Below are 26,943 nucleotides of genomic sequence, written 5' to 3' on the forward strand. Positions count from 1 at the left end.
AGAAAACCTTTGTACAAGCCTGCACCCAGATTTAAATGAATGTTTTATTTTGATTTTTTTAAAATAATGATTACGGTAAAATGTGTTAATGTGTTGGAAAGAAGTAGCCAGAAAGTAAACTAAAAGAAAATAGCATTTAATTCTAATTTTCTCCTTCAGGACTTAAACTGAATCTGTTTGACTGTAGTTTTATTGTTCGCTTTTCCCACATCAACATCCCAGCGACTCTTCGCTCTCTCTGCCCCAGCTCTTCCTCCTCCTTCATATGTAAAAGGGTTTTATTTCAACAATAATAGATGTGATGCTTGTCAAAATTTGTTTATTTATTCTTTGAATGTATTTAGTTTAGTCCAGAAGTTGTTTCTCCAGACTTCTATTAGTGTACTAAGTTCTGTTACGCTGCTCTTGACGGTTGGTGGTTACCATAACAACCAGTAACTGACTGCGCGCCCTCCATTTTTCTGTTGCCTTCAGCAACTGTAGTATGTTTTAGGATTAGCTCTGTTTTTCTTTACAAGTATTATATTTTAACATATATTTTAGACAAATGGAATCATACGCAATGTTTGGTGAGTAATTTTGTAAATGTTTTTAACTGTTATCATGATTAATGTTGAGGATTTTAGCTGTGTTTCATTTTACAAGCTAACTGCTGCTTGTCAACTGTCGAATGCTATTGCTCTGTAGTTTGGGGCAGTTTATTGTATTTTATTTAATGCATAGGTGCATAAGCTGCTGGACTGGTGCTAGCTTCCAACATGATTTCCTTTTTTGTTAGAATAAATACAGTGAACACGAGTACGTCTGTCGTTAAGTCAACTTACTGGACCTGAGACGAAATGTGTTGCCACAAGGTTAATTTCACTGATTTCACTCGTGTGTTTGAGGAGGAAAAACAAAAACTTCCACAGCGCTCCGATGTAAAGATGTAAAACAAAAAGATTTATTCCACAGTTTCTTGCGTTATCCTTTACATGAGCAGTCAAATCTTAAATAACCTCCACAAAACAAACTACGGTTGAAAAACCGTGTGGCTCTGTCGATTCTCACTTGCAGCGACCTCGCTTTTTCCCCTCTTCCCTTCCGTTAACACCAGGCTGCTCACCTCATTTGCATAAATTGCAAAGTGGCCAATGAAGTTATAAGGCATACAAACTTAAAATAAAACACTTAAAACATTATGAATTTAGCTACATGCAATATAATAATGCTTCTTAAACCTCAACAAATTCACTTATTAAATTACTAATTAAACAAATAAGTTTTTACAGTAACTGAATATTTTCTACATTAACTTGGCCTCCACACGAACAAAGAAAGGCAGCGGCTACAGACGTCACGTTACAAGGTAACATGGCGAAACCTTTTTTGAACATTATGTGGGTGAAAAGTGTAAGTGCTTTTCTTCCCAGAGGTAAATAAATATATTAATGTGGATCACCTTCACGCCTTCATAACTGACATGGTGAAACGAGAAAAGGTGGACTTCTGCTTTGTAATTACTAAAATAAATGTTTCACAGCAGCATGAATGAGATAATTTTGTGAAATTTACAGTCTTACATCCAAAACTCTCAGCAACCAACAGGAAAGTTTAAAAAATAAAAGGTTATGAAAGGATTCCTCAAACGTTTTCTAGTAGGTGATGAACTCTTTGAAGAATGTGATGAAATTATCTCTAAAAGTTGCCTTAGAGATTTTTCCGAGGAACGTTCAAAAAACGCTTTATAAGTAGAAATATTTTTGGTAAACTTTTACACACGAGTGTTTAGTGAAGTTTAAAAATTGGGAAAAAAAATGCTAAAAAATGTGTCTTAAAGGAATTTAAGGAAAAGACTAAATGTTTTAGTGTCACATTTTCTGAGGTTTTACAGATGAATTATTATTAAGCAAGACAGTTCATAAAAATCAAGTTGTCTCTTCATACATTTTTTAAGAACCATTTGTGGCTCCAGAGCTGCATGTTCCAGATTCCTGACATAGACGATGGATAATTCAGAAAGCTGCCATTCTTTTATACTTTAACAGCAAAGAACCAGAAATACCCTCAACATTTTGTTGATCAACCTTTCTGAAAATTGTGTTAAAAATGTTGTATAGTTTGATTAATACGTTTTAAGTACACTTTGAGACTCTTTGTAGTGATTGAAACCTACATATGATAAACTCCTAACAGCATAAACTAAAGCAGAGATATGTTAGTCTGGAAAACTTATTATGAAGCCCAGAGCATGAAGATGAGTACATCTGTCCAGTTGTAGTCATAAACGTCTTCCATCAGCTTGCAACAGGTGCTGCAGCCAGACCTGCACTGATCTTCACAGCATGAAGTCAGTCCAGGCTGACAAACAGAATAATCCAGGAGGACTGCTGCTCAGGCTCCAAGCAGCTGGGAACAATTAAAAACTGGGGCAGTCATGAAGAAAAATCCATTTCATCTTCAAAACATCCCCTCTCCACTTTGTGAAATCAGACATCAATGAAGAGCAGGATGGGATCTGTTCAAACTTTCACAGTTGTTTATATTAAATATAAAATACTGAAGCTTACTATGAATTCATAGCTGGTTGTACGGAGTTGGAAAATGTAGGGAGGCTGAAAAAAAAGATAGGAGCAGGTAGGAAGGAAGGACAACAGAGGAAGGAAAAGGAGAAAGCAAAAAAGGTCAGATGGTTTAAGATGAGCAGAAAGGCAACAATGGCAAAAGGAAGGAATCAAGAAAGGAAAGAAAAGTAAAGAGGAAGGAAAAGAATGTTGCAAGGAAGGAATGACAAGAGGATCCAAGGAAGAGAGGAATGAAATGATGTAAACTAGGAAAAAAGGAAGGACAGAAGAACATATGGCAAAAAAAAAAGAGGGAAGAAAAAGCTTGTAAAGGACAAAAGGCAGAAAAGAAAGGGAGAAAAGGATGACAAATAAGAAAGATAAGTAAACGGTAGAAAAAAGAGGAATGGACGAAAAATGAATGACATGGATGGGAGAAATAACTTGCACAAGAAAGAAAGAAAAAAATAAGGAAGAATACAGCCTTTAGGAAGTGTAACGGAATAAAGTGTAGAACTACAACAATTTCTTTTATTTTTCTGGAAAGTACTAAAACCAATCCTCAGACTTGGAACCCATCATTAAGAAAAAACAAAAAAATTTCATCCTTCTGTCTTAGAAACACGTTTAGTAAAGAAGCTTTTTGTGAGTAATTTTACATTTACTTTCATCTTGAAACAACCAAATCCTTCATGCACGCATGTTGGCTCGATGGTGACGACAGGAAGTCTGAAGTTAATCTCTTTGTTTACAAATAAACACACAATAAAACCCTGAAGTCTGGATGAATCCCCTGAATGAATTTGTATGCATTAAGGAAGAGCAGCAGCATTCATATTGGGGTTTTAACTGGTTTTAATTAACCCTGATTACATCTTAATTACAAGTTTTGAAAAAAAAAAAAAAAAAAACAATGAAAGAAGCGCAGAAACTCAATGTTACATCATAGGATTAACTCTCCGGTCTCCGGGTGAGTTGTTACGCAACAGCTCTGGGGAGAGAAAAGGAGAGAGAACAGACTGAAAGAGGGAGATCTTTACACTGTGAAACACAACTTTTCTTCTTTTAAAATCATACACCTCCCCACCCCCACCCCCCCAAAAAACAACACAAGGAAAATATACAAGAGTGACCGATAAAAGTAACATTATGAAATTAAAATGACAATAAAAGACCAAACAAAAGGATAAAATCTCCCTCTGTGCCCTGAAATAAAATCTTTGCCCGCTTTGCTTCCTGCTCTATCCCAGGTGGTAGATCTCTGTCAGCACTGAAGTTATTGTCACATATTTCACTTATATCACATAAAAAAAGAACTAAAAGCTGGAAAGGATTCAATACAGGGAATGAAGTTCAGGGGGTCAAATCAGTAATACCCTCCATAGTGATGTTCACGACGCAGAAAGCAACAAGTAGCCGAGCCGCGGAATAAAAATAATGCCAGATGGAGAGGTAAATTACTCAATAAAAACAACAAGAATCCATATTTATACTGACGTCATAAAAATAAACCAAGAAGTTTGTACTCTTTTTTTTTTTTTCCTTTTTTTTTCTTAATGGAGAAATGTAAAATTTGTGCCGTTTGTCTGACAGTTGAGGGCTGTAACAGGATGAGAGTAACTGGTGACCTTTTCACTGCCGAGTCCGTCAGCAGGAAGTCTGACACGGTGAGGAAATGTTCGGCAGCGGGACGGCAGAGAGCGCAGAGCAGCTCAGACGGGCGTCATGTCTGTCGCTGAGATGTGGTGAAATAAGGCAGCTGTCAGTTCAAATACAGACGTACGACCTGGTGGGTGTGTGTGTGGGTGTGTGTTTGTTTCAATCCAGACCACCAGAGGTCTTAATGAGAGAAATTTAATCAGTTCAGCCACAGACAGACTGCAGATCATCTACTGTTCCTTGAAGGACAAACACAAGCAGGTTAAAAATCTGAAAAGTGTATTGTGCATTTATTTTAGACGTTGTTCGTAATTGAACTGGTAATAAAAGCCTATCTGTGTGTAATTTAATTTTAGTATAAATCCAGATGTTCTTTGAAGACCTTGAACATCTGTTAGAGAACAATAGTGAACAAAAGCATCATGAAGGCTTCAGTTCAGCTAAATAAAATGGATTTAGGGCCACAAATATTACCTGATCTTCTAACTTTTGATAAATATCTACTTTATAAATATCTAACGTTTGATAGGATGTTGATATTTGCACATGCTGCCAACCTAATCACAAAAATAGATCAAATAAAAATAGTTGGTACTTCTAGTATCATTGCTATGGAAATGAAATGTAGAAACTGAAAATAGCTAAAACATGCATTTGTTATATCTTTTTAAAACTTCAGTAATTTCTTTATGATTTTTAGTCAAAGTTTTTAATAGCCAGTGGGGATCGTCCAAAGAGCCAGTTGTGACTCCGGAGCCGCAGGTTGCAGACTCCTGGTCTGGCTATTGTTGAAAGAAATGTGAGATAAGTGCCATCTGCAGTTTTCCACAACATCACTATGGTGAAGCATGGTGGTGGTAGCATCATGATGTGGAAATGTTTCTCTTCAGCATGGAGGCTGCAAGACTTGAGACTAAACCAGGTGTGTCCAAACCTTTTAGTCCAGTGTTTCCCAACCCTGGTCCTCAAGGCACACTGCCCTGCATGTTTTAGGTATTTCCTTGCTTCAGTGCAGCTGATTTCAATTGATGACTGATTAACAGGTTGAATCAGGCACATTAAAGCAGGGAAACCTCTAAAACATGTAGCACAGTGTGCCTTGAGGACCAGGGTTGGGAAACACTGTAGTCTATACGCAGCAATAAAAACATGATTTGGGTTGCTCTTTATTTAAAAATAAAGTATTTAGCTATGTTTTAAAAATGTAATTAACGACAGATTTGGGTTAATGGACAGATGTGTTCTGATCCGATGGTTTATATAAAGATGAATGGTTTGTGTTGTATCAAAGAAGATGATAAGATTTTAATTTATGGGTCAGAGATTAGTCCTAGTTGAAAAAAAGTCTCCTTCTGCATCAAGTAGGAGAGGTCCAAAATGTGGCTCAGGGGCCATTTGTGGCTCTTGAAATTATTTTGATTGAGTCAAAATAAAAATATGTGGCAGGACTTGAATATTCGTGTTCACAGAAATTTTCAGTCCATTCCGACTGAGCTTGTTTGCTAAAAGATGTAAATGTACAAAGCTGGTGAAGACATGGTGACTAAAGAGAGGCCAACCACACTTTTCAGATTTAAAAAAGTAAAAATGAAACCAATGCATCTTTTCCTCTGCTTTACATCAATGCAGTAACTTGTGTTAGTTTATCACATAAAATACAACAAAGCTTGTAAAAAGATTCAAAAAGGTTTTCAAGGAACAGAGGTAACCAACCAGGAGATGTCAGGAATTTAGAGCCTGTCAAAACCATTCGTGTCTGTCTGTGGGTGTGTGGGTGTGTGTGTGTAAAAGTGCATAGATTTTAGGGAGAGGGGCATCTTGGTATAATAATTGACCCTTTTCTCTCAACTGTGCTGAACTTTGAAGAGTTAATACTAACTGGAGTAAGAGAACAGTGCAGGATTAGCGCCTCGCTTAGCCAGTTCTGACACGCAGAGGAAGCCTGGAGAGGTGGCCTGCAGTCAGGACAGCTCCGACCAGGGAGAACCCTGCTGAGCAGAGCGAGACTGCACACAGAAAAAAACAAAACAACAAAAAAAACAGAGCGCTGCACGCTGAAAGGGCAGACTACTGCAAAACCAAGTGAACAGCAGAGCCAAGCAAACCGTGTGAATCATTAGCAGTCTGCTGGTTTTTTCTTCCTTCCTCTGGTGGACAGGCCTGAGCTCCTTGTTTACATATGCAACAAATATACAAGAAATCCCCCACTGCTTCTTGTTCTGCTGCCCCCATAACAATACCATCCAAAAATGATCCACTCACCATAAAAAAAATCCATCATTAAAATGCTGTGCTTCTCTTAAACTCTTCTGTAATCATCTCCGTCTGAACATATATAAAGATATATTCTGTGTGGTTTTAGAGCTCAGTTTGAACTACTTTACAAGCTTTAAAAAGAAGGCGATCAGCGGCAGTGTGTGTTTGCAGGGAAAGGGAGCTGTGGCGGCAGTGCTGTGCATGTGTGTCTGTGTGTCGTTGCTGGTTTAGTTTAACACTAAGATTGTTAGACGAGCTCGAGTTGCAGCTGAAACTACTTCAGGTGAAGAAGCACGCTCTTCCTTCGTTTTTTTACGCTCCCCCACATCAACCCGGGGTTCATATTGTTTCTGCGAGAAGAGAGTCGTGATGTTTCCACACGTGGTCCATGAGAGAACACTGCAAAAACACAACATCTCACCAAGTATTTTTACTCCAAGTACTGGCGCAAATATCTTGGTACATTTGGAATAAGACAAAAGTAACTCAGAAGTAACTTTTGAGCAAGATATAGCAGCCTTTAATTCTTAATTAATATGGATGAAAAAGTACTAGTTCTACTGGCAGATTAAAGTGAAATAATCTACCACTGTTTCATTAATAGTAATGAATTCTTTACTCAAAACCAGTTCCTATATCTTGCTGAAAAGTTACTCTTCAGTTAGTTTTACCTTATTTCAAGTGTCTTAAGGTATTTTCATCAGGAAATAGGGCAAAAAAAAAAACTTGGTTATATTTTGTGCTTTTGAAGTGAAACGAGACAGAACAGGAGGAAATCAGAGGGGTGGTGGTGTCAAAGTCAAATGTTGAGGGAAAAGCTGACGTCTCTGCTTGGTTTGGGCTCGATAAAGTCCCTTGAGTCCCGTTTGATGCGTCTGTGTGGATCCAATAAAGATACAGCAAAAGGCTTCCCTGAGTGGAGAGGGCCAGACAAACACCCAACAGCCCCAGTCACCACACTTTCCTTCCTGTCCCACATGATCTTTCCTCCCAGCTGCCCTCCTCTGTCCCACCCAGCATGTCTCTCCAGGGCTCTCGGGGTTTGATGCAGGCACTTAGAAGTCCCGTCGGCCTGTAGGGTGAGCCGCAGGGCTGTGAGGGGTCGTTTCTCCTGAGGAAAGAGTTGTGTGGCTGCTGATGATGAGAAGATGGGAGCTTCACTGGCCTGGTGCACTGCAAAAACACCAAAATCTTACCAAGTATTTTTAGTCTAGTTTCTAAAGCAAATATCCGAGTACAAATGAGATAAAACTAACTTACTCAGCGAGACGAAGGAGCTTGTTCTAAGTCAATAATTTGTTAATATTTATGTAAAAGTGCCAGTAATGAGTGAAATAAGCAGTACAATTTGATTATTCACTAACTGGGACTTTTTCATAAATATTAAAATATTTACTGTCTTAATTAGAGTTAGATCCCAAAAATGTAGAAACTGTCTGTTTATCATTTTCTAAGGCAACAATGTGGAAAGTCTAAATATTCTGATTGTGTAAGATTTTACAGATTTCATAAAAATTTTGTTAACTGTCGAGCAGGTGAGACTAAGAAAAATCACACAAACAAATTTTTGCCCCTTTTTTATGTTTTAAATACATAGATTTAATAAAAATGTTGCATTGTCGAGCAGGTAAAATCACAAAAATTAATTTTTGCATTTTTAATTTCTGCAAAAAGTTTGGGCAACACTGGTTTAGATTAAAAAATATTCACATATTAAAAATGGTCTAGTCAAAGTTTAGACCTAAGTTCAACTGAAAATATGTGGCAGGACTTGAAAATGTGACTCTAAACAAGCTCCTACATCGTGCTGAACTTGTATATTAATTTTGTCTTATTTTCTCACATTTGCACTAGAAACTAGATAAAACACTGCTCGTATTTTAGCAGTGTGGGAGCTGATTCTTCCAGGACTGATGGCGGCTCTGACTCAACCGGAGTCTGGCTGTGTCAGTTTTATGAGCGTGTGTGTCAGGCTCTGCTCTCGGGTCGTCTAGTTTGTCAGTGTGGGAGTGGGATTACATTTACAAACTCCTGTACTGCTGGAGCAGTAGTGTTGGGGCTGCGCTCCTCAGCAGTCTTTGTTCTCCAGGGACAGCTGGGCCGTGGCGCGGTGCAGCTCGGCGCTGACCCTCCGATGTGAAGCCAGAGGTGCTGATAAAGACCCCTCATAAGCTAGCGGAGGGGGACTGTCTCCGTCTTCCCCGTCCTCCTCCATCTCTACACAGCCGTTAGCTAGCCTCCCTTTAATCCTCCCCTCCTCCGGTCGGACCTTCTTGTCGTCCGACTCTTCCTGCGACGCCTCCATGCGCTGGTCCTCGCTCCAGCGCCTCTTGAACCGCAGCTTCAGAGGGATGCACTTCCCCTGCGCGGCTCCGGTCGAGGCCGTCTGGGACTGGGCGGCGTGGCTCTCGACCGGCTCCACCGGTTCACTCTTGAGGGCGGTCAGGCCACGGTGGGCATGCTGCGAGGTAAAGAACGGCATCAGACCTGGAGGAGGAGGAGCGGGGGCTTTGAAGACGTCCTCGTCCAGGTCTTCGTCCTGCGATGGATGATGGGCGGCCGCCGTGCCGTTGGACAGGTGGTGGTTGAAAACTCTGGAGTGTCGAGCGGAGAAGAGCGCGAACTCATTATCTCTTTCGTCTGGGTCTTCATCGCTGATGTCTGTCACCTCCACCTCTTCCTCTGACTCTATATCAGAGATGGGCTCCACCTGAGGAGCGATAAATCACAACATAAATTAAGACAGAAATAGAATTATTATCCACCAGTTTTATTTATTTTACAACTAACCTCACTAAATTCTTAGTCTACACCTTGAAAGTATTCATAACTCTTCAAAATTTGACCCATAAGTAGGGTTGGAGCTAGGGCTGGCACCTGTATGAATCCTGAATAACACACTACTTTCTATTGGTCCATCTTATGCTTGTTAAATCCAATGAAACACCATGAAGTTTGTGGTTGAAATGTGAGAAACTGTGTGAAAACTTCTGCCAGGTACAATAAAATGATCAAAGAATTAATCTTTGATTAAAAAGGTTTACGCACCTTTATCTTTGGGAGTCCAGCACTGTTCAAGGACTGTGTTGAGGAGGAGGCAGAAATGACCCCTGACCCGCTTGCCGAGCTCAGGTCGCTGCCGAAGGACAGCGAGGACCCCAGTCCAGAGGTGGAGGACATGGACCCGGACCCGGACCCAGAGGACAGGGAGCTCTGTCTCGGTTTGCCCTGGCTCTGTCCGTCCCTCTGCTTCCTCCCAAGAGGTGGCGGCTGCAGCTTGAACTTGAAGGGAGACATGTGAGGTGGCTCCTCCCCCAGGTGGAGAGGGTGATGCATGGGGTGGGAATGGGGGTGTGAGTGGGCGGAGTGAGGAAGCTGTGGGTGGTGGTGAGCAGAGTGAGCCAGAGACGGGTGATGATGTCGGTCTCCGGCCCTCTCCCCTCCCCCGCCTCGCTCTGCCCTCTCAGCGGCCATGCCGGGCTTGTCGGCTACGGGCCGGTGGGGCTGAGGGATCACAATGTTGGGGTACTGGAGGAATGCCCGGGGGCTGAGGCCGTAGTTGTAAACGGACTGGGTGTGGGCCTGCAGGTAGCGCTTCATGTCCTCTGGGTTGAAGGAGAAGTGGGAGCCTAGCATGGGAGACAGCGTGGGGGACGGGGTGTAGGGTAGGTGGGACGTTGGGGTCATGGACAGCGCTGGAGACAGAGGAGGGGCCAAGAGGCTCGCCCCTGGGGGTCCAGGCAGAGGAGACACGGGGAAGGGAGACAGCGGCTCCTGGTGGATCCGGTGCCCTGCGGGGCCACGCGGCCCGGGATGACCTGCAGGGTTACCCGGCCCTCCATACATACGGAAGAGAGCCTCATGAGACAGACGGGGATGGATGATGCTCCGGTAGTTCCCGCCGCCACCGGGGCCCCCTCCTCCTCCGCTCACACTCCTGTCACCCCTCTCCTCTCCTGCACCACCGTTCCCCTCCTCAATCTCTGAGTTGACCGAAGTACCATCGCTGCAGTCGCTGACGGAGCCACGGGCCATCCGTCGCGCCACAGTGCTGAACATGCCCCCAGGGCTGCGCAGATCCTCGTTGGGGGAGAGAACCTCAGAAGGCGTGGAAGGAGGGAAACGGAAATGGGTTCCTGCTCCGGTGGGGACAGGCGGCGCACTCTGAGGTACACTACTTCCTGGAAACGCCAATGAAAATAAAGAAATTAAACGAAATGCCCTGAAACAATCCCCTATAACAGAAGCTGCATTTCCATTGACCAAATAACTGGGACTTAACAAAAAGTTATGTTTGTGACTGGTTTCTCATCTGGCGACTGTACGGTGTTTTAATTACTTTATTTTTGTGTCTTTATGATGTAAAGCAGTTTGATCTGCCTTGTAGCTGAAATGTGCTATGTTGATGTTTGCATTTTTTTCTGCTCTTTGTTTTAGGAGATGCTTCTTGTTCTTACTTACCTTAGGATAACCGATGAAAACTAGCTGTCGTGCTAACTTGGGCATATTTACATTGAAGCTTAATGCTGACATGTTGATTAATATGCTTAGTCCTAATTTAATTACATAAATACAATAAAATATTTGATCATGCAGGCTTACCAGTGGAACCCACATCGAAAAACGGGTAGTTGACCAAAACCAGTTTGTTGAAGTTGAACTTATATGTGAACCTCTTGCCTTTGGTCTTATGAAGGATCCTCTTGTTGTAGTAGTATCTGGAAAAGAGCAAAACCAAAACACATCGTACTATTTAATTCAAGACTCAGGCGTCGTGTTGCATCAATCATTTAATCAAAATCATGGAGGCTGTGACAGATGTGCCTGCACGCACTAGCCCACACTTTAATAAGGCACGAGTCTTTCATGCACCCCTCACCGCCGGCACGACAGATATTACAGAGTGTTGTATGACATTTGCACAAAGCAGACCCAGAAGAAGGAGGATGGAGGAGGAGAGGGGAGGGTAAACGAGATGAGAGAAAACAGACAGATGAGCTGTGGAGCAGCACAGTGATGCTGTGTGTAAGGAAAAGCAAATGATTAAAAAGATCAGAGGCTGGTGTGAGCAGCATTAGGTAGGCTGTCCAGAGTGGATTATTAGGACAGGACAGAGTGAATAAAGATTTTACAGGTGGTCGGGGTGCTTAAGGGTGTTTCCACACCTGACAGTCTGGTCGTTTGATTAGGGGCCAAAATTGCAACATATGTTACATTTTCAGTTGGTTTGGTTTGCTTTGACACTAAACTGTGTAAAAAAAACAAACTAACTGAAAATTAAAGTATTACAAATTGTTGTGTTATTGCCCTAAAGCTGTGGTTTGTTATCCTTAATTAAAAAAAACATGCTATGAGATTCCCGTGTTTATTTGTTGGTTTTATTCATGTAAAAGAGGGTTCAAATGGTGTCAGTGTGGTGCCACACACCAGAAGGGATATTTCGTTATCATTTTGCTAGATTTTCATTTTATGTAACAGCAAAGCAAATCCAGCAATAATTCAAGCCATCTTTATCTGTTTATGTAATGGCCATTCTCTCCATTTCTCCCCCTGAGCTTTCTCTCTCCCCATGGTTCCTCCCTACACTACAAGGCTCCATTTTTATTAACCTTTGTCCAGCTACAGCTCTTTATGTAATATCTCTCTCCTTTCTTATCCAGATCCACATCCACCTTTATGTAACCTCCAGAACCCTGGCAGCCACACACCATCTATGGGCAACAGGAGAAACACAGACACAGGTAGAGAACAAGTCAGGACGCTGCATGCCTCCTAATTTTTACACAAACACACTTTAATTTTCTTTCAGCATGTGTTTTCTAGCATGAGTCAGATAATGAGGCCTGGTAAAGATAAGGGTTTCTTCAAGGTATGTAGTTATTGTTCAGTTAATCAAAGCCTGCTGACGATCATTTAAACTCAGTGGTAGTTAACCACTTGCCGATGTGTGTCTGTTTTTCCTGTTGCCTTCTTTCCCCCTCTTGTTATGCCTCTTACCAGACTTTTTCTACCATTTCTTGCACTGGGAAAAAGCTGTTGCTCTTTTTCACTTGTTCTCTTCACCCTCCCCTCTCTTCATTTCTCCCACACTGATACCCCCTGTCTTCCACTTTCTCTTACAACTATCTCCACTGATCCCCCTCGAGGCGATGGGTGAGTGAGGGAGGGACAGCGAGAGACAGGACAGGCCTGCACTGTTGAAAACATTGTTTACGCCAGGCACAAAGCAGCATGTAATTTCTGCTCTAGGGGAGACACTCACAAGGGTCTGGAGAGGAGGGAGGGTGAGGTGATTGGGAGCAAAGAGAGGGAAGGAGACAGAGAAGCAGGCAGGAAATCAGAAAGAATTAAAATCAGAACAAGAGTGTGGCCAAATTAGTTGATTAATGAAAAGTCAACAAGCTGTGCTGCTGACCATCTGAGGGGCCTGTACCAATCCAGACTGGACAGAAAGTCAGAAAGATTACAGGAACATATTCTCAGTTGGAATACTCCAGATTCAAGGGTGGGTAAAATATTGATGCATCAAAGCTTTGCAACTATCATAGGGTCTTTGTAAAAGACCCTATGATAATCTTCTCAAGTTTATTGCTAGTTGCATTACTGCCACCTACTGGTGAGGAGTTAGTCAGAATATTGTTCCAATATGGTTAAAAAAATATTCAAAAATGTGAATTATCTCAGTTTCCACAAGGAAAATTATTTACACTGAGATACATTTTACTTCAGTTTTAACACACTACTGTCATGTTTTAACCTTTGTACTCCAAACTGAGCACAAGTGTAATTTTACCATTTTCCTGCTCAAAAATGTTATTACTGGTATATACTTTGTATACTGTAAACAGAGAAAATAAAAAAACACATAGAATTATTAATAGACAATTCATAAATCACTTCTATACTACTTATTAGGAAATTGATATTGAAATATTTAAGTCAAAACTGAATCTAAATTGAACCAAATTGTGACCCGAAGAGAATCATAATTGAATTGAATCGTGAGGCCCTACTACATTCAGTTTTCCAGCTTTGTAGCCAAACTGGGTCACTGAAAAGGGAATAAATAAATAGAATAAAATATTTGTTTGAAAATATTTCAAACAAATATTTTGTAAACTTCCCAAACTGGGTGCCCTTAACTACAATTTAAATTCACCACCCACATTATTATATAGATGTAAATATTCTCAAAGACGACTTGAGATAAAACAACTCTAAAAATTATAAATCAGAGCTAATACAATCAAATAGTACCACTTCTTTTACTGGTGAGCAATCTAATACAAAGTCGGTCATGTTTCTACTATTTCCTGATACAAAAACCTGAATCTGTGACATTTAAAACAAAAACAAATAAAACCCTTTTTTATAATGGATATATATTCAAATTAGGGCTAAAACACTTTGTTGTTCCATAAAATATGGAAAATGAACTTGAATCGAAGGTGAAACCTTGTATACTAAAGATGAATGGATCCGCGAAGGAAAAAAATACCAAGATCCAAAGTTGGAAACTGCCAACAACTTAGCAGCAACTGGTGGTGAGTCTGGAGCACGTGGTGATCCACCCCCACCCACAGACTCCTGCGCCGTCATACGGGCAGACGGTCTTTGAAGAGCATTTGAACTCACTTCAAAGGAGAAGAAAGGGATTCTTTGAGTGCCTGTGTTTAGCTGCCCACCAAACTTGCCCTGTATGCGTACACAGACACTTACACCTCTAACACACACTGAACCATATCATTCAGAAACACATCAGTGACCCCTCAGATTTATCTTCTGCATCTTTATTCCACTCTGTGCTGAACTGAAATGATGACCCTGACAAGCTCCAAGGAAACAAAGGAGCATGTGATTGATTGTAGGCGTAAGGCTGCAATGATCTGATGATCAAAGCAGAGATAAGCAGCAGTGCAATGCAAGGACATCAACACTTCAAACTGCACATTAATTATATTTATAAACAAAAACAGATTCTCTCCATTTCCTGACAGAAAAATACACAAAATATACATATAGGAACAACTTAAGAACTCAGAATTTATGGATGTAGTAACTAAGAGAGAAACTAAAGTTAGGCTTTACAAACATCACTGAAAGTATTTTCAGATATTTGCTGTTATTATGCTGTGTCTCACTGAGTGTGTCTAAAATAAGATCCATCAGGGTAACAACTTTGAGAAGTCGGCTGTTTAAGTTTCCAGCTACGTAATTGGGTTAACCACGGCGATGGTATGAAATATTAAAAATAAATGCAATGCATACTCTGAGCTGCTTTATGCCTTCCGTGATTTCACCACAGTCATGTACAGATGGACGAATAGAAATTTATAGTGATCTGATCACAAAAACATTTACAACCAAACTGCAAAACAAATACAAAAACCCCAATCATGAAAGGTAAAGGTCACACTGAACTCAGTTTGGTTGATTCTCCAGAACAATCTGACCAGCAACTTCAAAGTTTTTAAAAAAACGTAAACTTTAATGATTTTAAATATTTGGTGTAACTAATGGATTTTGGGAAGAGAAAATCATGTACTTTGGTTTATAGTAAGGCTGAACAATATATTGTAGTATCATTGTGTGCTATATTCACATCACAAAGGACTGACTGGAGCGCAATAACTGTTATCTGATATATTAAAAGTGTTGTGAACATGCATTTTTCATCCTAATGTAATAATATTCAGCCAGTTGGACAGAGTCATACGGCAACAGATGTTCACACTGGACACTAATGATGTATATGACAACTGCTATTTCAGTGTTTACCACTGATTATCACCAGTGCTTTGACAATTAGAATAACTCTCCAACGCAGATTAAAACTATACTTGTAGCATTTACAAAAAGAGTGCAGGGTAATCGTCAACAGGATGGTAGGAGTGCAGCATAACCCTAGGAGCTAAAAAACCCACAATGCCAGCAGATGAAAGACAGTTAAAGCTCAAAATGTTCTTGAACATCAAAGTTTGTCAAGTAAAAAAAAAAAAAGAAAAGAAAAGCCTTTTATAGATGAACTATGTTTAACATCCTGTAATTTGATGTCCTGATGAGCTCTTTTTCAGTATCACTCCACACACACAAACACACCAATGTCCTCCTCTAAAAGCGGACAGTGGCAGCCCCGCTCTGCGTGCGCGTGGACAGGCTGTGCCTTGCCCATTGTTGGGCTGTAAATAGGGGCTGACTGTGACAGGAAGTTAGGATTACAATACCCCCCATGCGTCCTGTGTTTATTTTCTGCCTCTTTCGTCAGCGTCGGCTGTTACAAACACTTGCATCCCAGCCAGATCTACCTCAACACATATGCACACACACCAGCTGCTCATACTCAGGTGTGTGTTTGTGTGAACAAGTCGCACACGTCAAAGCCCTTCGTGTAACGGTGTTTACCGAGTGGAAAAGGAAATTAAATGTGTTTGTGCGATCAAGTGGGCTGGGGGTGTGACTTGTGAAGATGCTGCATGCTCTGTACGAATGCGTGCAATGATATAAATACTTTTGATGCATTTACATCGATGTGAATGTGTTTATTTTGAAGAAAAGGGTCTGGTCAGGCTCTGATTGGCCCGGTCACACGCTCTGTGGGCGCAGAGATGTAGTAGAGCAGAGCAGAAAACAGAGACCCCATTCAACTGAGGACAAAGACAAACACACAGAACTCATGTAAGTTGAATACATACATGCTGCAGATAGAGACAATGGTTAAACAATGCATGCAGTGGTTCTGTCCCTGCAGTTTCTCCCCAGCGCTAGGTGCTTCTACTGAATGCACGGCTGTAAACAGACAACCTCTGGCCCATAAACAGACCCTGCCAGTGTGGCGGATAACAAGGTGCAGATGCAGCTGCATTTCCTGCAACAGGTTTTGTAAATGTGGTCACTTGGGTTAGGACTAAATGTGCAGTTTAAAAAAGCATTCATGTAACACATCGTGAAATTCTCGAGTGGTGGCCCATCAATTAAATAAATGCTGGGAAAGAACCAATTGTGTGTAAGGAAAGCCTGCTTGGGCAACAGTCTGCACAATGGTGCGTTTGTGTACACGAATGAGGGCATGAGCTGTATTGGTAATCTTTACCAGCTGTGCGTGGCAGTCGCTGTGACCTCTGACCACCGAGCAAACGGTGGCTGATGACTGGCCCGACACGGAGGTCTGGGGGTCTAAGGGAGCTGGGACCTCTTAGCGTGATTACACTCATTAGGGCAGAACTCTGCGATGCCTGATTGGTAACAGGCTTCATTTGCCTCCACCCTGCTTGGCTCATCGCAGTTGTTCTGTTTCATGAGAGCACAAAGTGGTGCAAGAAGTGAGCAATGAAACAAGCAGGTTTAGGCTTTTTTTTAATTTCTCATTTCCTTCAGGTAACTACAGATAAAACTTAACAGCAGTGGATTTAAACTCAGAAATCTAAAAGAATGGAAGTGAAGAAGACTGGAGGTGTTTTTATGTGGCTGTGGAGCTAAAAAAATAAAAAGAACCTCATGACTGGTTTAAAGGGGACCCATTATGTGGAATTCAAATTTTCCACGTTTTTATGCTTCCAATTGGATCTCAACTACTTCTGAAAACAGTCCAGGCACTTAAGAAAAACCACACGGACGGTTCTAGGCAACAAGTTAATGCTTTTTGGTGTCTGGAAAACAAGCCGCTTCATAAAGATCTTGATTGCTAAGTCACAATCGATGAGCGCTGCGCTGTTACCTAGCAACCTGAGCTAAGCTCCAGCACATTTGGTCACCTGGTTTTTTCACTGAATGCGTTGTACAATGCCTGCTGGAAAAGACTAGTATTTTGTTGTTGACTTACCATCCAGAAACCACTTGCTTAATTCTTGTTGGTTGTGCAGGCGGCTTCACTTCTGCTTTTCAAAGACATGGTTGTATGATTGAGCATCTGTTTGCAGGTATTTTCACATGTGAATGTAAACGTTGGCCGATGTGGCCAACAGCAGCTTATTTAGATTTAAAATGACAACGCCCTAAAACAGCTCGTTCTATAAGGAGCTGAAAATAGACAGAACTGACCAAACTAAAAACTCATTATCGAATACTTATTTTGTGGAAAATAAATTAATGAATGTGTTTTATAGCGTCCATAGACCTATTCTATCCTGTCCAGGAAAGCATAATATTAATAAATTTGACTTTCTGCATCAGTACAGGACAGTAGTGTCACTAAACTTTTCCACATTTTGTCACGTGAAAAAAAATTAAATGTATTTTAGGAGTGTTTACTTGAACTTTCTTAAAGTTTCTGCAATTTGACCTGGGAGTGTGTAATGCACTGCATGCAGGATGTAAAAATGCAACAATAAGAAAACACATTGTTTAAAATTGGCTTTACAAATAAAATTAGGAAGTGTTGCATGCAGTTTGCTACAAAAAAGCCAGTGACCATAAAATTTATTCCTGGTAAATCCAGCTATAAACTGAGATCTTTATTCAGCGTTATAAAGGCGTCAGAGGTTTATTTGAAAACATAAGTGAACAAACAGCATCATAAAAACCAGGGAGCAGAGCAGGGAGGTCAGGTAGAAAGTGAAGGAGAAATCTGAAACACGACTGGGTCATAAAACAAATTCCTCCGTGTTGAACATCACAGAGCTCCGTTCAGATGCATCATCTGAAAATGGAAAGAACTAGACATGGCCGACACACCTGAACAGACAAACCCGACAAGGACAACTTTAGTTTGAGAAACAACCAATAGGTTCACTGTAACCCTAGAGGAGCTGCAGCTTTCAGCTGCTCAGGTGGGAGAAACATGGAAACATGGAACATGGAGACATGGAAACTGAAGATTTTTATTCATAAATACAAATACTTTGTTTGGATCTACCACATAAAATCCCAATTAAATCCACTGGGGTTTGCGGCTGTCAGGTGAAAAAATATGAAAACTTTTGGGGAATATGGCAGAGTACCACTGTAACCCCTTTAATTCATAAATAAAAGCTGAAAAACGACATTTACAACATCCGCCGCTTCCAAAAGCACGTTGCTGTACGCAAACACACATTCGCACAGTTTGAGTGTAATCCTCTCAACATGAGCGGGAATTTCACAGCAGCCATGGGAGCAGGAGGCCAGGATGACGCATGGGCCGAGGCCGTGTCCCCTCAGCGGAAAGCCGGCACAAACGCACATGTCCACACACAATGAAGGCGTCCTGATTAAGGGAATTTCCAACATGTGCGCGACAGGGAGAAAAGAATAGGAAAGCCAAGGTAAAAATAATAATTACAAAAGCTGACTGAAAAGGAACACTTCAAAACAAACAGGCCTTTTTAAGTGTGTCGGCTCGCTGCCACATGCTGACTGTGGGCTCAATTATTAGCAGACTGCAGGTTTTCTCCATATGAGGGGCACAGGGAGGCCTGCTCTCCAGCACTGTGCTCCATATGGGGACAGTTACGGTCCATGTGTGATTCTTTGCTCCTCTTATAAGTTAATCAATCTTTAGTCATCTTGATGTCTTGAGAGGATTCATTTCTGCAGATTCTTGATGTGAGGGCAGCGCTGGTTTCAAATCAGGTAATCTCTCATGCAGTGATGAGCAGTAACACGTTACTGTAATCCCTTTTTTTTAAAGTATTGAGTAAAGTACGGGAATACAATTACGAAAAACAAGTATTTTGTTTTTGAGCGTCTCGGGGGTGTCCATGCAGCATTTAAAACCGACATTAATTTAACTCTGTGACAAAAGTATTTCATGAGTGGGAAGAAAACGTCCAGGGAAGACCTCCACTTCAACCCAGCAGAAAGGACCTGCAAGCCGCAGAAACCTCCGGATCCCCCCTCTGACATGACCGCTGTGGATACCGGATCTAATTCCACTGGGCAAACCTCCGACTGTCTAAATAGAGATATTACATTTTTAAAACTCAGTATTACTCCTCTCTGCACTTCATCTGTTAAAAGATGACAACATGAGTAATTTGGAGCTCGGTGAGGAGTTTGACATAAATAATTTTATCTGTGCATTTTACTATTTTACCGTTATCTTGTGTATTTTAATATTTGAACACAAAAAGTAAAAGTATTTTAAGTGCCGAAATAGGAATAAATACAGTTCAATTGAATTTTCTTAAAATATATAGTGCAAGTTGAAGAGAAATTGAAAAGAAAATGTTTAAATATTCCCTGAAGTTCTTCTTTAATTGACAAATTTTTTCTATGATGGAATATGCAGGAAGAATACAATTACAAAGTAATTGTTTTCAGAAAACCAAAAGGTGTAAAGGCCTTATTGGGCAATTGGGTTACTGCTGCAACTCTAATTTGTTGCTTTATAGCGCATACAGGTTGTGCATTGTTTTTAATTAAGTAAATGATTATTAAAGCAACTAATTAGTATTGAAGATTATTAATCAGCAAACTAACTGGATTATTTTCTTGGGAAAGTAATCAGAAATTAGTAATTAATTACCATTTCCCAGTACCCTGAGGAAAACTGCCCTCATGTTGGTCGAGGGTGCAGCATCTTTTCCGCTGATCTTCTTGCTCTAATTCTGAAGTGACACCACGTCATACATGGTGTCCAACAGGGACAAACCAGGGGAACCTGAGGACGAGATTGCAGGAAGGACTAGTTGGCAATCAGCCTCCAAGGCTGGTCCTTCATCAGCACTAAGACCCTCTATATATAAGCACTTACTGAGGCCTAAGCTCCAAATCTACTCCAGCTCCAAACGGATGGACAAGCTATAAATACAAAGTCAGACAGTATTCCTTTCTATCTAAATCTGGGAGGCTAAATCCAGATTGCTGGTTTCGATAATTGTGCCGCTAAATGTGGACAAACATAAGCGGTCTCTTAATGCCGGCTGTCCTTGTGGGACCCCGTCTGTAACGGAGGTCGTCCTAATCTCACCAGTAAACGAGCATTTTTAAGCCGCTCTATGGACCAATCCAGTGCATTTCACTCCCTTATGTGGATTTCTTTAAAGTGTTTAACCTAATCACGGCTGTCTTTTAAAGACACAACGAGTCGGAAACTAAAGAAGGAGTGAATGAGACGGGATCAGGCCAGAGGAGTTCCTCAGGGGAATGGAGTTGCTGTTAGATTCAAAAGAACATGAACGAACAAAACTGTGAACATACAGAAACCAGAACACTGGATTTAGAGAATACTTATTCTCTTTTTGTCAAAGTCTAAATGCAAAAACATTAAACGGATATTCCAACTTTAATATTTCAGTTTAAGCAGCAGTAGAAATAATCGTTTCTTCTTCAAAAATCCCAGATCGGGTTAAAAATTTTATACATTTTGTGTAAAATTTCCTCATACTGGGAGCTTCTAGCACTATGAACATCTTAAAAAAAAGCTTCTCTGAGAGCTTTAAACTGAGGACATCCCTGTAATACACTAATGTATTTGGCAGTGTATGTGTCCATGAATAAAACCTGAACCGAAAGGTGTTAAGGCCTTACTGAGCAACTAGCTCACTGCTGTAACTAATTGGAGAATAACAGCGGCTAAATTTATCCCGTAAAACCAATAAGGTTATTTCTTTTGCATCTAGACTGAGATGCATCCTCACTGTTGTCTTCATGTCCATCACAGTTACAGGCTTTTCTTCTGCAGCATTCAGAGATCACTTCCCCACAGTCCACTTGATCACTTCCCCTAAGGGAAGTGATCAAACTCTGATGTGGAAAAAAAAAAAAGCTAAATCTGCTCTGCCTACAGACTTAGGGCTTGTTTCGATTAAAGTGAACTCTGGCACAGTTTGAATGCTCCAAAAGCAGGAAGCAAACTATACCGCAAGGCATTCTGGGTAAATACAACCAAACAAAACGTGTGAGTCTAGCGCTAGCAGGAGATATAGCTCATGGTCTTTTGTAGGATTTCTTTTGCCAAAAGACAAAAGAAATCCTACCACTGTTAAACGTCTACGCTACTTCACGTCTTCCTTCTTTTGAGGTTTCTGTGTCATTTCCTTCAGTTGTTCTTGGAGCAGCGCCACCACAGGTGAGGGAGTGAACAGGTTTTTCAGAGGGTTTGGAAATGTGAAATCGAACCACACCAGGTGAAAATGTAACAAATGCTACAATTTTGGTCCTGATCGAACATCTGCCGGACTGTCAGGTGCAATTATCCGTAAAATAAGGTTTAAGACAGACATTCACAGAGAGTCTTACCAACATGTTTGCTCATTTGTGAATAAATTCAGGATAGTTCATACCCTTAACCTTGTATATTTTGATAAATCTAAATTCAGGTGCTTTTGCCTTTGAACAAGTACAGTGATAAAACTCCATAAAATTAGTTTTGTGTCTTGATGGAGTCTTCTCTGCTGAAGCTTGTGAGGTTTATGAGATTGTCTGGATTAGCAGATGAAACAGTGATAGCCTCGCTCTCACAAACAATCACCCCCAGTCAGTCAAACTGTCTGCCTACCTCAGCGCCCTGCTGAGCTTGTCGTAGTTCATCTGTGGTTTACATTTCCTCGCCCCCCACAGCCGGGCCACCTCGTCTGGGTCCTTGATGACGAACTCCCCGTAGTCGCCTTGCCACGCGATGACATCATGATACTCTTCTTTCCTGAGCAGCTCCAGGATGAAGTGCCACAGCTGGATCTGCCTGGACCCGGGGCTCGACTCTGGCTTGTAGGCCCATTCTGGAAAGGCAAACCCTGCAGCAGACAGGGCAAAAGGATGAGTGGGTGGGATCTGAACTTTGCATGAAACCATAAAGTGGTAGCAATGATCTCCAATGTGGGGTCTTGAAACAATCGGTGTAAGCTCAGAGACATTAAATTTGCTGGAACATGATGGAAGGCAGTGCATATCGTACTGTTGTGCATTGCAATAATAATAATAATAATGAAAAAAACATTTAAGAGGTTCAACACATGCAGCGCACTTAAAGGATTGCTTGAATAAATTTATCCAAATTCATTCAAGCAATATTTTCGGTATTGGCTTTAGAAATGGAGTACCTTTGTTCTTTTTAGCTCGGACACAAGTTACATTTAACCTCCTCCCTTGGTATCGTCCTGCTGTGATTTTTTTATTCGCTTTGGACTTGAGAGGCACAAAATTTAAAAGAACAGCTGCACAATATGTTACATTATTAAAGGCCTGCAATATGACAATCATAAAGGATTGCTTGGATGCAATATTTGTTGAGTTAATGTATTTTAAATTTCATGCATTCACACTCTATTATTATAGTAATATACCTGGCCAGCTTCATGGACTTTCATTTTAGATGCTAAAGTTTCCAGAGAGTTGTGAAGACCTAACAATAATAACAGTCATAATATTCAACAACGCTACTGTAATGCTTTCCTAATGTATTTTTTTTATAATAAAAAAAAAAGAAAAAGCAAAACAAAAAACCTGGAAAACAAATATTAAATTACTTGTTGAAACTGAAACTGGTAGACTTGGATATGAGGAAGAATAAATCTTAACACTCAGTGTTACCAAACACCGAATGTAAATATTGTTAATTGTACCACAAACTGTACAGCAGCGGTACGACAATTCCAATGTCATCGCAATTTTCATTTTGTACAATTCAGATTTGATATAGGTTTGCAAAACAAAAGTTAATCACTTTGGGAACACTGAAAATGTGCAGAGCCAAATTACACCATACCATCCTGTAAGTTTTTCACTGAGACAACTGTACAGCAGCTTTCCCAAGAAACTGAAAGAAAGTTTGTCACTGCCTTAACCAAAACAACCAGAGACACAAATACAATAACATGTGATGCAACTTGCAAAAAGGCGATCTAAACATGGCTAAATGTTTGGCATTTAAAACTGAAAAAGACACTTTAGTGTCTCCATTTTTCTATACAAATAAAATTTGATTGATTGATTGAAGTAGAAATAATTTTGAATCAAAAATTGATTCTGAATTGAATTGTGAGATTGTGAAAGATTCCCAACATATGAAATTAATAAATATTACAGCAGCAGCAACAACGTATACTGAAAGATGTTCATTCTAAGTATTACAGGTGATCTGCTATAGTAGGGAACTTTGAGGTCAAAGTTTTCACTGATCACATAATGAGGTCAAGCTTGTGCAGTGCTTCCTGTTGGTGGCACCGTCTGATCCGAGCTATCTCTGTTCTGCAACACCAGTGTGAAAAACACTGAGAGAAACTAAACCTTAATGAACAAACAACCAAAAAAACCTGACATATTTCAGCCAGGGTGTGCAGCTCTGTGTTCGTCTTAATCACGACGCTCATTGACTTTTCTAAACCACATCCCCATGCTGTCATTAGGTCACCGCCTCGCCACAGCAGCTCTTTGCAGGAAACACACACACACACACTGAAACTACAACTGAAAGTCGTTGTGTAAGTGGGCTTTTATGGAAGGGGTAGGTGCTTGAAAAAAAAAAACCTTTCCACCTCTCCTCCACCTCTTTCCTCTTTCAGGCAGTCACTCTTTCCCCTGACCAGAGGAAAACAACATGGCCAGTCATTCCTCCTGTCTGTCCCTCCATCTCTCTCTCTCTTCACTCTCTGCTCGAAGGAAACGCAGAATTGGAGGCGCAGAATGAGACCGTAGGCGAGGGTATATGACTGTTTTCATGAGCATGTGTGTGCCCAAATGTACGAGCCTGAGAGAGTTTATGTGTCATTGCGTGTGTTTAAAAATGTTTGTGCAAGTCTCCCACTAACATTCTGTTGCCTGGGTGGTCAATAAATCTGACACGGCTGAGCAAAACAAACTATTGGAGCGTAGTATATTGCCAAATTTTGCCTGGACTGGATTTTATTTTAGTTACACTCACATTGATGGCTCAGAGATTAGAAATACAAGGTTGACTAAGACAAAGAAATATAACCCGTCCTGCTTGAATGTCATCTGCAACACATATGGATACTTTTTGTTGCAAAAGCAGGATGAACAACTGGATGAATTTGCATCAAAGCATCCTCCAAATCTGTTGACACTTCTGGTAGAGATGGGTAGTAGAATTTCACGGTGAATCTTGACAGAGTTTATTTATTCGGTAGGAAAAAAAAAATCATTTTGTGGTAATTAAAAAAAAATTTTGATTAAAGAATTCAGCTTTAACAACCAATGTTTTTTGTCCTTCCAGAAACCTAAAAATGGCAGGAGAGAATCAAATTTCTTTCACAAACTATTCAAAATGGGAAAGATAAGAAAATGGACAATAAAGTAAATGTGTTTACATGGCAAGAAATGTAATGAAAAATATATACTTGTTCATGTAAATTTCTACAGTCTGACAAAAAAAACTGAAAGGTGCCAAATAAGTCTGAATGCCAAAATTTATGTTGCCACCACAAAAAGTGAGCAGGTCAGAGGGGAGAAAAGAAAAGACTCCAGAAAACTGAAGAAAAAAAACCCCCAAACTCTTTTATCCTACCATCATAAACATAATCATGTAATATTTGCTAAACTGCTACGATTCAGCTGGAACAGTCTGCGGTGGTCAGATTGAGATTTCTGCAACAAAAACGTTCCATGTGGGTCTCATGTGACGAAAGGTTAAAAATATGGAAAGTGTTAAGTACAGTGGAGGATCTGTGATGATGTGGTACTTTTTCTTTTCCAAACACTCTGGGAAATGAGCTTTAAATCACCTGTATTTAAGACAAAAAAACTATATATATATATATATATATATATATATATATATATATATATATATATATATAGACCCCCACTAATTCATATTTTAGTATTCACTGATGTTTTAGGGGAGAGTCATTCCAAATAATTTTTTTGGAAAGCCACATATTCATATAATTTTTTGTAGAGTGTGAAGTTGAAATTATGCTTGCAAAGCAGCCAATCCAGAAGTTGCATTCATTTTCCTTGGTGCTGATTGGCTGTACCCCAATTAACAGCTTCTGTTGAGGTGCCATTACAGTTTCATATTGTATATATTAAATTGTTATCATCAAAATATGCCATTATATATTAAATATGTTTATTTCTAGGTACTCATAGATTCTAAGTGTTCATGGATGGCTGTGGTTTCAACCGTAACAAGTGGATTCAAATTTAAGGTTAGATTTTAGTCTAAAACATTTATCTTTTCTTGCAATAAATCTTTTATTAAGACTTCAAATATGGTCAGCCATTGCTGTACTGTACTGTACTGTTTCATGTACATATTTAGCCAAGAACTAAGAAGTTAATGAAACTACAACCTTTAATATCATCATAGAGCAAAATAAACATGTTCAAAACAGATTAATGTAATTTATTACAGTAATTTTCATATGTACTCTTGTGGGGTTTCTAATGTTATTTATTTAGCTAATTATACATTACATTTGAAAATGCACGAAAAGATTAATAATGAAGCATTATGAAGTTCAGAGAATCCAAAAGCAAAGAGTCGTGATGGATAAACGGGACTAAATCATCAGATTATGGATGTTCAGGCATGTCAGTCTGGATGACGGCCTGGAGCAGAGATCAGTAGCCATGATAATCTCTTCTGCCATAACCATTTAAGAACCATTGCATAACACGAAATAAGGCTGATAGCAAACTTTCGTGTATATAAAAAAAAAACTACTTAATGCCTTCCTACTCAGTAAGGAGCCATTTCTCATCATGATTATGCTGCGTTTTCCCTCCACAGCGATCTATCTGCAAAGCATGGTCAATGAATCACGAACACCTACTCACAAGTCATTTTGTGATAGAAAATAAAGATTTCTGATGTTACTCAAATTATGTATGAGATGCCTACACATTTCCCATGCTCAACATAGCAGCTAAAGCTACAGTTAAGAGCATCTGGACCTAAACTATGGATCTTTGTCCCTGGAAGTAACATGTGAAATGTCCATCTGTGCAAAAAATAAAAGATAAAAACGTCAAACTGTCATCTGTAGTTTCTAAGACTTTCCAGGGCTGTATATGTAGGTGGCGGTTAACATGCAAATGACAAAGTCACTTTGTTTCCTTTTTTCCCTTTTTCTCACCCTACTCCTCCTCCTCCTGTCTTGCACACATTTATATTAAATCAGGAGGCACAACCAAACAGAGTGAGGCATCACAACACATTTTCCTGCAAAGACTTCAAGATAGCAAAAGAAAAATGGCGATTATATTTTACAATGATCAAGATCGGCTCAAACTAAAGAGACTGGTCATATCTCCATCTGGCTGGAATGAATAAATGAAGAGTGCTGACCACATCTTCACCACTAACCCTGACGTGTTGCTGTTAAACAAGACAGCTGCTCCACTGAAGCCGACATGGGATGACTGTGCCGGGTGGGTAGCTGTCTGCATGTAAAGCAGGGAGCTGTAAAAAATAAGCAGAGCTTCTCAAACAAACACCAGATGAATATGGCATGAAAAACAGCTTCGCGGGTTTTCAGCTGCTATGCAGACACTGAGCAGTTAGCTGGTCTTTTGTGCATATGCAATCATCCGTTTCAACTTTGGCAGAGAAACTCACTGAAAGTGAGGGAAAAGTACCCAGAATACTCTGTGGTTTTGCAGTTCT

At 40.3% G+C, this 26,943-nt stretch overlaps 1 protein-coding gene and 1 long non-coding RNA gene across 5 annotated transcripts in view; one reads left to right on the forward strand and one right to left on the reverse strand.

Annotated features, from left to right (window-relative positions):
* Positions 1-452: 452 nt before the first annotated feature.
* On the forward strand, positions 453-22,018 carry LOC122831075. Its single transcript, XR_006370642.1, has 3 exons — positions 453-569; positions 12,119-12,199; positions 21,936-22,018. It is a non-coding gene; the product is annotated as an uncharacterized LOC122831075 (long non-coding RNA).
* erfl3 (Ets2 repressor factor like 3) overlaps positions 5,336-26,943 on the reverse strand; it is a 61,716-nt gene continuing 40,108 nt past the window's right edge. Inside the window, exons 1-5 of one of the 4 annotated variants that reach the window (XR_006370641.1) lie at positions 21,874-22,675; positions 11,061-11,176; positions 9,507-10,639; positions 8,302-9,168; positions 5,336-7,631 (exon numbers count right to left, since the gene is read on the reverse strand). Coding sequence is in view for 3 of the 4 variants with exons in the window: in XM_044116997.1 (XP_043972932.1) it covers positions 8,527-9,168; positions 9,507-10,639; positions 11,061-11,176; positions 21,874-22,262 (2,280 nt within the window). In the remaining variant the exon portion in view is untranslated. Of the gene's footprint in view, positions 9,169-9,506; positions 10,640-11,060; positions 11,177-21,873; positions 22,676-26,943 lie in introns of those variants that run through there. The other 3 variants (XM_044116999.1, XM_044116998.1, XM_044116997.1) reach the window with 3 other exon arrangements.

This window comes from Gambusia affinis, linkage group LG05 (assembly GCF_019740435.1).
Source record: "Gambusia affinis linkage group LG05, SWU_Gaff_1.0, whole genome shotgun sequence".
In the NCBI taxonomy this organism is placed as follows: Eukaryota; Metazoa; Chordata; class Actinopteri; order Cyprinodontiformes; family Poeciliidae; genus Gambusia; species Gambusia affinis.